Here is a 14023-nt window from a genome sequence, read left to right as displayed (position 1 = left end):
TGGCAGTTAAGTTTCCGCAATTCATTAATTTAAACATTTCGCTCTTCGTTTCGAAAACTTATTTTTATACCCGGAAACTTAAACAATAAGTTCCTGTAAGTTTAATATCTGTACCTGTAATATCGCAAATTTTGAATGGCGGAAAAAAACACCTTATCGCGGGACTAACTAAAAATGCGAATTTAAAACAGTCGGCGTATAGGACCGGTATTATTTCGCGGAGGAACCAAACCAGATTAACGATACATTTCCCCTTAACGAAGGCGAACTTAACTCACTCAGTCAGTGCAGTCAAGACTGTTGAAGCAAGTGGTATATGCTAAAATGGATTCCCCGCCGCCCTATAATAAGCTGTTGAAGCTCAAGCCTGACTCTTTCGAAGTGACGCGAAAAGAGCTGGATCTAGACAAGCCTGGCAGAATGAAAGAGGCTGTTGACATTCTAGATGCCTGGGTACAAAAACAGAACCATTTCAGGAAGAAGGATTTCAGTAAGTCTATTTTTTATCTACTTTGTAATTAATGCAAAAAATATGCAGATAAGTAGTATATTTTTGATGAAATGTTAGAATCATTATTACTTAGTATTTTTATTACGATGACCCGCGATAGTTAAAAATAACCATGGATCATTTTTATAACAATAAATTATCATGGGTCGTCATGGTAGTAATAAAATACTTTATTACAAAACTACATGTTTCCTGTCTGTTCAGAAACACGTTTTATTCTGTCAGTATATTGAAAGGTAAATGAATTAATTTCGGTAGGATTTGATTAAATTTTGATATAATCGGGAATAATCGTTCATACTTTATTAGTAATATACCTATTGTGTTAATCATTATAATCTTAAGAAATATCTTATCATAAAGAAATTTCGATAATGATAATTTGTATACCACATTTTTATCAAAAAAATGTAGCAAAAAGTATTATGCAAAAATCAATAATCTTTTTACAAGGACGCACGCAATCGAAAATTCTTCATCAATAAATATTGACGTTTGCGCGCATTATTCATGTGTATTTACCAAAGACCTCAAACAAGTTCTTTATAGATAGAAAGATATTGTCAAATTTACATTTTTAGCAAGTAAACATTAACACGTTAATTCATTTATTGAGCAAGCTTACCAAGATAATAAATGTTGGCTATCATATTATTACCACGAGCTGTGCCTCGCGGTTTCACCTGCGTTTTTGACATTTTTTTGTGCAGAACACTGTTTAATTTTTATTGTTTACACAATTACTGTTTAAATTACTGTCAGTTTTCACTGACAGTAATTTAAACAGTAAAATTTAGACAGACTTTCGTCCCGTCAAAATCTTTTCAGCTGTTTCGGACATGAGTCTGAACAAACAGACAAAGAGACAGACAAAAAGATCGACAAAATAATAATTATTATTGTTTTATAACCATACCATACCATACCATATTATGTTTGTTCAAATTCAATTAGTAAATAGGTGATATAGTAACATTACAAACAGACAGTTTAATTTTAGTTATTTGTATAGATTGATGTAAATAGAGGTTAAAATTCAATTGCTACTACAAGTCCCTTATTTGGCTGGCAACCTTCTTGTATTGCACTGGTAGGCACGAATTCCTCCTGATAACTCATAAATGTATACAGGAGCATACTACCAAGTAGCTCCAATATGTTAATACATATTTTTACTAATGTAAAGGTAAGTGAACCGTGCCTTTTGCTTCACCCTGTCAACAAAGGATCAATCAACATTGTTATATATGAATAATGGTTGTCATTTGAATTAACTCCGAAGCACGGAAGCACGCGTGAAATTTAGCAACTAGCTGTCATTAAACCTAAGGACTTGCCTTAGGTTGCTCGTTGCCGTGCCGTATCACACGAGCAATCGTAAGCTAATACATGTGCGACATTATATGTCGACGACCGTCACCGACTGTTGTCGATAACAACGTTTGCTGATTGTCACAGTCCGTCGTCTATAACTGTCGTTGGTCGTCGGTCTTTAACAATAGTCTTTGACAACCGGCGACGCTTGTTGACGACAGACGTCATCGATCGGTGACCCCACCATTAGCTCCCTAAGTTCAAAACGTATCCGAAATTTGTAGACTTCTTACGTTGTTGTTGTTTATGTCACGGTGCTATACTAAATTCTTAAATACAAATATAATACATAAAATAAATTAATATTGCATTCACAAATTTCTGCCTTTAACATTTAGCATAATGTAACAATAACATTAATATTTAGGTTCTACGTAACGAGGACTCTGCCAAGGTTGACCGAAATGTCAGATTCATTGCACATTTAGTACTATAACAATGTAATTATCACTTTTGCAAAGGTTCGACCACTTCGCAATGCACTTTTGACAACATAATGTCATGGTCGTTGGGAATTACGTATTTTTTGATATAGGTAATCAGTTTTTTCAGATATGATTCCAAAAAAATAAATGTAATGTGTTTACGTAGTGTGAACGTCATCTATTGATCAGATTTAAAGGTGGTAGAACATTTGAGGTTCGGCTCCGGCTGCACCACCGCTACACCTATTTCTGCCTAATAACAGCAGTGTTAAGCGCTGCTGTGTTCCGTTTTGAAGGGTGTGGTAAGGGAGACATACTTTTCCGAGACGTTCCAGCTTAGTCCTCAGGGTAGCGGCGCATCTGTTGCCGACCTCAGGTAGGAATTTCTGGTCCTATCTGGGGTTGATTGCAGATGTCCATGGGCGGCAGGAGCCACTTACCATCAGGTGGACTGCATGCTCGACTGCTACTCCTATATTATAAAAAAAAAAACGCCTTTATAAAGGAATAAGAGAGTTAACACGGGTGGCTGCCCTGCCCGTTGTTAGTGATCGACGGCTGACAAAGGTTGCCGACGTCAAAATGCGACAGAGAACAATCGTCGGCAACTGTCACATTCCATCGCAGCCGACGCGCATTGTCGCTAAAAGCATACTGTCGTTCGTGTGTTATCGCCCTTTAAAAATCCCCTTTTAGTCATAGGCGACACCAAAGCCTCAAATGAACGTAGGATTCCTCTTGTTTCGACTGTGGACACCATCGATACAACTATAGTCCTAAAACAACGATACTATTATCAATATTGTACAGTTAAATTAGTCTATCCATTTGCTGTCCAAATGTCACGCTAAAAGCGGAAAGATTTTTATGGAAGATTTTCTATTTCTCTGCATTTATCTTCCTTTAACGACGGGAACAGGAAATATAATACTTAAATTATACACTTCAGTTACATTCATAATGAAGAGGTTTCAAAGACCTTGTAATATAACCACAGAAGATAATAATGACGTTCCCCACGAAAACACAAGAAAGATATTATTTTCAGATAATATCTAAACCGCCATGAAAATAATGTGTACATTATTTAACAATTAAAGGCATCTGTTCAAACAAAATCACTATAAAATATACTTGTTATAATTCATTTTATTATTCAACTGCTTTCCTAGAGTACGGTTTAACAGTTAGATGGAAAAACGCCAAAAAATACCAGTTTGTTGTATTGAGACCCCCTTCAATATTTAACTTTATTTTATTTAAGATTTTTAGATATATGTTGTTATAGCGGCCACCATTATGCATCCTCTGTAAAAAAATCAAGGGTCTACCTATTATGGTTCCAGAGATAGAGCCCTGTGACAGACGGACAAACAGAGAAGTCTAAATATAAGGGTTCCGTTTTTCCTCTTTGGGCACGGAACCCTAAAAACAAGTACTTAACAGAACAAAGTTTCGCACTACATTTTTGTTCTCTTTATATTTAAAGTACATTTTAATGTTGGTTTTTTCCATACAATTATATACAGATATTTACAATTAAATTATTGTAACCGTTTATTAATGCAATACCTTTCCTGTTTTGTTAAAATATCGGAAAAGTAATCTTGCCACAAAAAATCTTGTTTTGATTTTAGTTGAAGGTTAACCAAATAAAGGAAATATTATTATATTATAAGTAAGTATGAAACTCGCTCTTTTTAATGAGGTAGGGCTCATTTATATCTACATACATAGAACGTGTCAGACGCGTAACGTAGCAAAACAAACTCATCGTTCACAGTTACAGATCAGTTTGTCATTAATCATTGCTCCCCGGAATTTGATCCATTATGAGCGACACAATGGATTAATACAGGATGTGATTTTGTTTTCCAATTTAACTCGATCGATTCCCGTTTTAGTTTTTACTAAAATCGGCCTCGTAACGGCTTTCAGTATTTTTCGCTATTTCTCATAGTTATAAAAAAAAGTTTCGGATCTGGCCCTGAAGGCCCATTAAAAAAAACACCTTCTGCTTAGGGTTTAACCGAGTTCAATCCACCGTTGTTTATGCCACAAAAAGCAATCCTGTTGGGCAAGTGTCCGAGACCTTGACCATAAAGAACTGTCTGCGGTTTGAGTAGGCGCGATAGGACCACAAAAAACATAAATAGGCAAGCACAAACCAGTTAAGAACATTTTTTCTTTACTTTGTAAACCTATTTTCTTTGTTTTTATTTTGTTTTGTAGCTTTTTTTAGTAGCAGATGTGCATGCAATTCACTTGATGGTAAGTAGCTACTGTCGCCAATGGAGATCTGTAATCAACCCCAGATAGAAGTAGATATTCCTACATAAGGTCGGCCACAGATGCGCCACTACCCCTGAAGGCTAAGCTGGAACTCCTCGGAAAAGTATGGCTTCCTTACCACACCCTTCAAAACAGAACACAGCAGCGCTTAACACTGCTGTTATGATGGAGAAGTAGGTGTGGTGGTGGTGCTGCCGGAGTCAAACCACAAACCAGCCATTAATTAAATTAAAATAGTAATTATTCACTATAAGTATGTTAAAACAATCATTTATGGTTTTAAAAACATTAGTTTGGTTTCAATGTATAATTTACATAGGAAAATTAGGCTTTAATTTATAATAATCTGCATCCAGAAAATGGAGATAAAGCTTGACCTCTGTGAAGCACGGAATCTCATACATAAGTGAGGTCTATTAAACTGGTATTTGATGAATGTATAAATTGAGATCTTATATATACAATTCTCGTGACACAATGTTAGTTACCGTACTCCTCCAAAACGGCTTTATCGATTTTCACCAAATTTTATATGCATATTCAGTAGGTCTGAGAATCGGCTACTATATATTTTTCATACCCCTAAGTGATAAGGGTTGTTCACCCTTAACATTTTTTTATTTATATAGCAACACAATGTTTGCCGGGTCAGCTAGTATTTATGTCAAAATACGAACATGTTCTAGTTTTTACAACTACATAACGACGCATGGTTATTATGGGTCATAAAGTACTATTAGTAATTATGACTAATTAGTAATCAGATTCCAGTACGGAAATTAAGGTGTTTCGTGATTACTTGGTCTATAGAAATATTTTGTTTTTGCTTTTTTTTTTATAATATTGGAGTAGCAGACGAGCATGCAGTCCACCTGATGGTAAATGGCTACTGCCGCCCATGGACATCTGTAATCAACCCCAGATAGGATTAGATATTCCTACCTGAGGTCGGCCACAGATGCGCCGCTACCCCTGAGGACTAAGCTGGAACGCCTCCTTATAAATTATAGAAATTACAATTACTATTCAACAGAAAATGGTTATACCACCTGTTATGCACTTAGAGCTCTAAGTGATCTACAGTAGTATCCAATATACCGTATTAGTGACGTATATAAAACATAACACTGCCGAACACACCCAAACCGTGCCTACAAACAAACTACGTACAAAAAATATGATGTCTTTGAGCCTTATTTGACGCTTCGAAAAACATTATCACGTCTCAACGACGAGAAAACAAACATTGAAAGTGGTACACGAAAATCGCAAACATTGAAAGTGGTACACGAAAATCGTTACATTTGCCTAGCCGGACATCGAACCCGGAACGCTATGTTAACAGACCGGTATTTTAGCAGCTGCGCTACGTGAGTCAAAGACGCCTATCATTTAATTTATGGATTAAGTTTCAAGTTTAATATACGTTTGAAATATGCAAGAATGTACGAATATGCGTAAAACCAGTATTATTTAAACTTTACATTCATTTTAATGTCATATAGTCGTAACCCACTGTCTCACTGCTAGGTACGGATCTCTTTCCAGTGTGAGAGCTTTAGGCCATATTCCACCGCGCTAGTCAAGTGAGAATTGGGGGTCCTTTGAGTAGGTTTCTCACTATATTTATTGTCACCATTATACCAATTGATAATTTATTTCGAATACTGAAAGAGTAAAGGGATTAGTTCATAGTCAACCACGATGGTAAATTGTGGATTAATGGACTTCAGCAGCTTTACCACGCAAATGGAAATGATAACATAATGTTTAAATCCTTGTTTAAGAGGTCACAACTTATATCAACTAATCTATCATTAAATTGAATACATTGTGCAGTATGCAATACAAGTGTAATATATAATTATTTGTTTACTTTTCAGATAAATACTACCTCGAGACTACACTTATTGGGAGCAAGGGATCAATCGAAAAAGCAAAACGTGTTTTAGACAAAATGTGCACTTTGAGATCGCTTCTGCCTCAATTTTTTGGAGACTTCAACTGCAAGAAAGACTTTGGCAATCTGTTTGATATTGTGTAAGTCCCATTCGTTAAATATCGAGAGATTCATCTTTATCATTATTTATTCGTCGTAATCCATCTACACTATTGCTGACGGGTCTCCTCACAAAGTGAGAAAAGGTCAGGTTATATACAGGATGATTTTTTAAGGGTACGTGTATTGTGATTAGCAAATTATGAATAGAGTATGATTGGCTAAAAATGATACTGACTTTCCCAGCTATGTCAGTACATAGCCGGGAATACGAGTTGATTTAAAAAAAATACATCCTGTATTCCACCATCGGATGATAGTCGGCATCTATCCGACTAGAATCTCCTTTGAGAGATATAGATAGATTTTATATTTCACGGTGACAACGACTTTCGAAAGAGACCTATATATCTAATAGAAGATGATGAATATATACTTTATGAAAATACGTATTAATATTTTCAGGACACCAATAGTCCTACCAACCCTAACCGAGGAACACTACAGAATCTGTTGGATGAAGATACACGACAAGCAGTACGAACAAGCACAATTTATGGATTTCTACAGATATTATATTATTGTAAGTAATTAATTATTTGTTGTATTCCCGTATATATCCATATCCGTATCCGAAATATTTTAATATAATGCGAACTTGATTGCTTAACAACACAACCATTGTAAGGTTTAAAAGTAAAACCTTCTGTTTCTGTCTAATATCAGCAGTGTTAAGTGTTGCTGTGTTGTGTTTGAAGGGTGTGGTAAGGGAGGTATACTTTTCCGAGGCATGCCAGCTTATTCCTCAGGGGTGCATTGGTGGCCGATCTCTGGTGGGAATCTAGTGTTATCTGAGGTTGATTGAAGATGTCCATGAGTGGCGGTAGCTACTCGCTACGTCTCTTGACGGCGGTCTTGTCGACATGAAGCAACGGTAGCCCTAGATCGTCACATGATCAGCTACGAACCTCAGTTCCATATGGGGTTTGTCGCAGATGTCTATGATAAACATTGGTTATTTAAACGATACCTAGTATACCTTTATATTTAATACACCAATATCACCATAAAAATAAAATGTTCCTTAACATTTAAAAATCGTTTAGATTTTGTATATTTAAACCTTTACTGAAGTGCCATGGGGTTTCAAAAGAAGCTAAAAAAAGTTTCCACAACATGATACAATCCTCAAAAAGGTTGAGGTGAACGAACGCACAAGTATTTCGAGTTATAAATTTCAAATCTTTCTAATATATAAAATTCTCGTGTCACAGTTTTCGTTGCCATACTCCTCCGAAACGGCTTGACCGATTTTGATGAAATTTTTTGTGCTTATCCGGTATCTATGAGAATCGGCCAACATCTATTTTTCATCCCCCTAACTGATAAGGATTGTTCACCCTTAACATTTTTTTATTTATATGGCAACACAACGTTTGCCGGGTCAGCTAGTAACTAAATAAATTTTGAAAATCAATTGGAACTTTGTCTGAAACGTCGTTTTAATAATGTTTATGTTAACAAAATAATGAAAGGAATTAATAATTTTAAGAATTGTAACATGACAAGGTTAAAATCAGTTAAGAATTTCACAATAAGTATACAAAACTTCAAAAACATGCCTTTACGACAAGTACAAACCAGTTGATTACGATGAAAGTAATTTTGCCAAAATATAAAGTACCTATTTGGTTAAAAGCTACACTAGTTTTCATACTAATATTGTGAGCTGATTGTGAAATAATAGTAATTAACAACGTTAAGTAAAGTTAGGTGTAGTCAGTAGTTGGATGGGTGACCGTTAGTGGTTTAATATTTAATGTTTTTTCGGTGGGCATGTTAAGCTGTCGATCCCGGGATGGTTGGCTCTGACATGGGTTGGGTACTAATGCATCCCCTATTCACCAACCCGATCTGAAATGCACAGTAGAGTATGTCCTAAGCCACCCCCGGCGTGGTTCATTCCTGAGGACTAATTTTTTTTTTTTTATAAAATAAGAGTAGCAGACGAGCAGGTGGACTGCATGAGTCCACCTGATGGTAAGTGGCTACTGCCGCCCATGGACATCTGTAATCAACCCCAGATAGGATTAGATATTCCTACCTGAGGTCGGCCACAGATGCGCCGCTACCCCTGAGGACTAAGCTGGAACGCCTCGGAAAAGTCTGTCTCCCTTACCACACCCTTCAAACCGGAACACAGCAGCGCTTAACACTGCTGTTATTAGGTAGAAATAGGTGTAGCGGTGGTGCCGCCGGAGTCGAACCACAAAGGGTTCTACCACCTTCTTAATGGTGGTCTGGTGGTCGCTTCATATGTAAGTCAGCCAACATTCACATCCTTCCATCAAGAAATGCTTCATGTTAAAAACTGCCTCTGGCGGTACGGTACAGTACCTCCCTGATCAAACCATACTGGTTCTACCAACTTTTAGTATTAAAAAGTGGCCATCACCATACCACTCATTATACAGTTCATCATCATCATCCCTTTATTGTCCCACTGCTTGGCACGGGTCTCCTCTCAGAATGAGAAGTATTAGGCCATAGTCCACCGCGCTGGCCAATGCGAATTACTAGTCTTCACATACCTATGAAAACCTTTCTTTTAAGATTTCTCAGGTATGCAGGTTTTCTCACGATGTTTCCTTCATCGTTTAAACAAATGACAATTAACTGCTAATACGCACATGACTTTAAAAAATCAGAGGTGCATTCCTGGGATTTAAACCTCGGACCCCTCGATGAAGAGGCCGAGTTTCTTAACCAGTAGGCTATCACTCAAGGGTACTAGATCATTATTTTCAGGATTCTTGTTTGCACAATTCAATTACACTTAGTTCATTAACAAAACGCCATTTAAAATTAATGAAGAGTGTCACCCTAATTGTCGCGGAGACAAGTTGAATTTTAATTATACATAGCGAACTTGTTCAGAAACATTATGTTGCGATTTGAACCGCATATCCTAATTTAATCCATTAAATTAGTAATTGATAACGTTTACCGTTGATTATTTCAGAAATGTATTTTAGAAACAAATACTGACGTAACCCTAATTTTTTTTATAGAAACTATAACTCGACTTCCTTGAAAATATAGAGAAAAAAAGAGAAAAAAAAAGTTGTTAAGCATACTAATAAGTAACTAATATTTCTTAATAATCTTAATGTAAGATAAAATTATTGAAGTGAATTAATGTTACTATTCGAAAAGCGTGGGGTGCTTGAAATGCAGAATTAGTTTAAAATTTTCGTACAAAGCGCCCCACGATGATATGATAAAATTATATTTCTCTTCTGAGTCTGCACTCAGGTGCTTGTGGTCATCTTTCTGTGTCTCTTTCGCGTCCACTTAAGGAACATTCCTAGAGTGGGATTTTTTATGATATAAGAGTAGCGGAGAAACATGCAGTCCACCTGATAGTAAGTGACTACTGCCGCTCATGTTCATGTGTAATCAACTCCAGATAGGATTAGATATTCCCACCTGAAGTCGCCCACAGATGCGCCGTTATCCGTGAGAACTATACTAAACGCCTCGAAAAAGTATGTCTCCGTTACCATACCCTTCAAACCACAACACAGCAGCGCTTAACACTGTTGTTAGGCAGAAATAAGTGTGACGGAGGTACCACCAGAGGCGAAACACAAAGGTTTCTAACACCTTTCAAATTAGTGTAGACATCATTATTATTATTATTATTGCCTAAGAACAGAAACTTAAGGTACAAAAGGGCAAACATAATGCATTTTCTACCAGTCAACCCTGGGTGAATAGAGAAAGTTTGCGGCAGGTGTTAAATAACATAAACATTATAATAAAATATAAATATATTATAAATACATAAATATATCTAATATATATTTATATATACCTATATATTATATAGATGATAAGAAAAATGCTTTATCTGTCAGACGAGGTGCTCCGATACTCTCAAACAAGTTGTTTAAATCCGGCTTCCGATTAATAAATCCTGATTACATGTGAATATATTTTTAGGCAGGTGATTACATGAAAACCCACGACTACACAACTGGTTTCCGGATCGTCGCCGATTTTAGTGAGTCCAATGTAATGGACTTCGTAACCAAATCCAATCTTGTGGAAATGAGACAAGCCTTGACTATCTACATGGTAAGTATGGCAAAAATAGCATATTATTAAGGAAGTTACGCAGGTAATAAAATTCGTAGCTATGTCATTGACGTCTTTGATTCGTCTATTAAATTTTTATTACATACATCGGCAGTGTATTATAAAAGAGTTGTTAGAGCTGATTTATCGATACCAGTCATCGTTTTATAGAATCATCGACTTCAAAATATTAATTATAATTATGTTATAGCAATCAAAATTAATATAAATTATAAACTATTAATCGATTATCACGTAGAATATGTGTATATGAAATTCTCGTTTTTAGTATCTCTTTAAATAAATAATTATTTTGTAGCAAAAAAAAACTTATTGTTTGAAATAATCATGCAAAATATTTAAAATGAATTTTAATAAGATTGTACACTAAGATATCTTCATGACAATGAGTTCCAGCTAATCGTAATAAAGTAAAACTAGCAATTAATAGAAGTTTTATTTATTTAAAAATTTTTCAATTTATTATTACAGGAAGGATACGGCATGCGAGTGAAAGGCATCCATATTATCACTCCATCGAAGTTGGTCGATGCCTTAGTTACTCTTTTGAAACAGATTTTAAACCCAAAAATAGCTGGACGTCTGTTCATACATAAGACTGTTGAAGATATCTACAAATATGTACCTCAAGATTTGTTGCCAGTAGAATACGGGGGGAAGGAAAAACCGATGCAAGAAATTCTTGGTAAGTCAACTGGTGTTTCTTGTTGCTTTTATTACGAAGCAGTCGGGAGTCAGTTGGGACTCGTGTTGGTTAGTTTTTGTTTGATGATTTTGTTGTTACCAGAGAAACTATTCTTAGACTTATGTATAAATACAAATCACTTCTTATATAGTATTTGTAGAAGACGTCTTCCACAATAAGGGCACACAACATGTAGAAGAAAAAGTTTCTACTTTTTATGTTATTAGTTATTTCCACCACACTAGTCAAATGGTCAAGTGGTAGATGGAGCTATGAATAAAATCTCATTTTAACAATAATGATAGCGTAGCATAATTTTCATGACCTTTAGAAGGTGGTAGAACCCTTTGTGGTTCGACTCCGGCGGCACCACCGCCACACCTATTTCTACCTAATAACAGCAGTGTTAGGCGCTGCTGTGTTCCGGTTTGAAGGGTGTGGTAAGAGAGACAGACTTTTCCGAGGCGCATCTGTGGCCGACCTCAGGTAGGAATATCTAATCCTATCTGGGGTTGATTACAGATGTCCATGGGCGGCAGTAGCCACTTACCATCAGGTGGACTGCATGCTTGTCTGCTACTCTTATATTATAAAAAGAAAAATAAACATAAAGTGGACGGCGCGTTAAGTAGCAATATTATAAAGGTGGTAGAATCTTATGATTTCATTGGGGTAGTAACATTTTCTGCGTGTCGGTGTAAGAATGATCATCAATTATCTTAGACCTTCTGTGATGACAACGTATCTGTGATCGGCTTCGCGTAGAATCTCTTTTAATGGAGTTACAGATGTCCATGACGATCCAGGGCCAGGCGGTTGTGACCACTTACATAAGTGTACTGCATGTGCGTATGTTACTTCAAACCTATAAATAAATATAAATTTATTTGGTTCCAGATGACTGGCTCGATGTCCTAAGCTCAGAGGAGCACATGAGCTACATGAGGGAAATCAACTGCGCGGTAACAGATGAATCATGCAGAAATACAGACACATTCAACGAACACTATGCGGGCATGCCGGGAACATTTAGAAGTTTAAGTGTAGATTAATTTATTTTAATTAGTTTTAATGTTTAAGGTGTGATTGTAAATTCGAAACCAACCAATGTACATGACATCATCAGTAGATATTGAGAAGTCGATGTGTAATTTGCTATAATGGTCATTAATTGTTTTTCTCACCGTTAACTAAGATTAGAAATATACCTTAGCGGTCTACACAAAGGTGTAGCTAATGTCGAATCATCATTATTAATTGGTATTGATAAGCGACCGCTAGACATAATTAAAGTGGTCAGAATCTTCACACGAAGCTTATCAATCGACAAACACTAACAATTAGTACGAAATGCTTTAGATTTCCCATAAGAACTTGTCATCAGTGGTTTTCTTCATCGACCCTAAATCAATCATGATCGTCCATGATTAATTAGCTGTGAGCATTGCTTTATTTTATTGATTAAAAAAGCTTTTTAGTAACGTCATTTATTTTGTATTCTTCTTAGAAAATTCTATCATTTGATGGATTTGATATCATGGGGGTGCATAAGAAATTAATATTGGTCCGCTTTCTTGGGGCGCCCGCCATATTAGACTTAGAATGACGTCACTTAGCTAGCTAATACATTGTCATTCAAAACAAACATGTATTACACATTACATATACCAAATAAGAAGGCCAGTTGAACAGTTAGGTGGTGCATAAACATGAAATCGAACAAAATGTGCAGAGAAATATCGTTTTAATATTTTTCAAACACGAAAATAGTTGACAGTGACAATTTCATTGTCAGAACTGGTTACATTTTCATGTTAGGAGTGAGTAATCTTTACTAATCTATGTAAAAAACAATTAAGATTGAAAATAAAAATAAAGCAAAAAATATTCATCAATTATTCCTGCTTACGGAAATGTGGATTTTACAATTACTGCATTGCTTTGCTTTGAGAATTTATTATTTCTATACACAGCACGATTAAGGGACAGGGATAAACAATGCTTATAAATAAACAATAAATAGTAAAAAGACAATATTTTAATAAAATAAATAGTTTAGTTAGCTAATATGACAATTGGTGATCTAAGTTTATTTTGTGGAATAAATATCATAAAAAGTTGTTTCGTATTTTATTTAGTAAATAGCTGATTTATGTTTCTATCTATCTATATTCTATCTATGTTTCTATAGTTAGTAGGTATTAGGAAGTTTATTGACCAACTGCAAGGCGTCTTTTTAGCCCGATGAAGAACATATTAGCAAAGTCTGGATTAGTAAGGTTCACAGGCGTTTGAGACCGAATGGAAGAGCCTCAGGCACAGGTGCCTACTACTAAATTAAATCAGGATTTAATTTAGTAGTGAGTCTAGCAGCTAAAAAGTCCAGGGTTCAGATCCCCGGTATATTTAATTTGAGATGTGGCATGTATGTATTAGAAATCGCTCACTTAATACGAAAGGAAACATCGTGAGGAAATTTATATTAATGATACTTATCTATCGTCCAAGCTGAAGTTTCTAATATCAACTGGGCCAGTTTGGTAGACCATGTTCTAATTCCTTTACATTTTTTTCAA

General features: G+C 35.7%; 1 protein-coding gene across 1 annotated transcript; it reads left to right on the top strand.

Annotated features, from left to right (window-relative positions):
* The first annotated feature begins 273 nt into the window (after positions 1 to 273).
* Positions 274 to 13564, top strand: LOC140746197 (uncharacterized). Its single transcript, XM_073078244.1, has 6 exons — positions 274 to 490; positions 6486 to 6642; positions 7067 to 7184; positions 10607 to 10741; positions 11234 to 11447; positions 12345 to 13564. Exons 1-6 carry the CDS (start codon positions 325 to 327, stop codon positions 12497 to 12499), a joined length of 945 nt encoding a protein of 314 aa, XP_072934345.1. The 5' UTR covers positions 274 to 324; the 3' UTR covers positions 12500 to 13564.
* The last annotated feature ends 459 nt before the right edge of the window (positions 13565 to 14023 follow it).

The sequence above is a fragment of the Epargyreus clarus genome, unplaced genomic scaffold, assembly GCF_041222505.1.
Source record: "Epargyreus clarus isolate Ecla_fem2 unplaced genomic scaffold, WU_Ecla_fem_2.2 ptg000012l, whole genome shotgun sequence".
Taxonomy (NCBI): Eukaryota; Metazoa; Arthropoda; class Insecta; order Lepidoptera; family Hesperiidae; genus Epargyreus; species Epargyreus clarus.
Note: the sequence above shows the minus strand (reverse complement) of the source record. Positions and strands in the feature narration are given on the sequence as shown.

What these genes read in the sequence shown, in the direction of transcription:
- LOC140746197 (XM_073078244.1), top strand. Translation starts at nt 325, where the DNA reads ATGGATTCCCCGCCGCCCTATAATAAGCTGTTGAAGCTCAAGCCTGAC. An exon ending in GGCAATCTGTTTGATATTGT is followed by an intron (nt 6,643 to 7,066) that starts GTAAGTCCCATT and finishes TAATATTTTCAG; the next exon opens with GACACCAATAGTCCTACCAA. An exon ending in TCTACAGATATTATATTATT is followed by an intron (nt 7,185 to 10,606) that starts GTAAGTAATTAA and finishes ATATATTTTTAG; the next exon opens with GCAGGTGATTACATGAAAAC.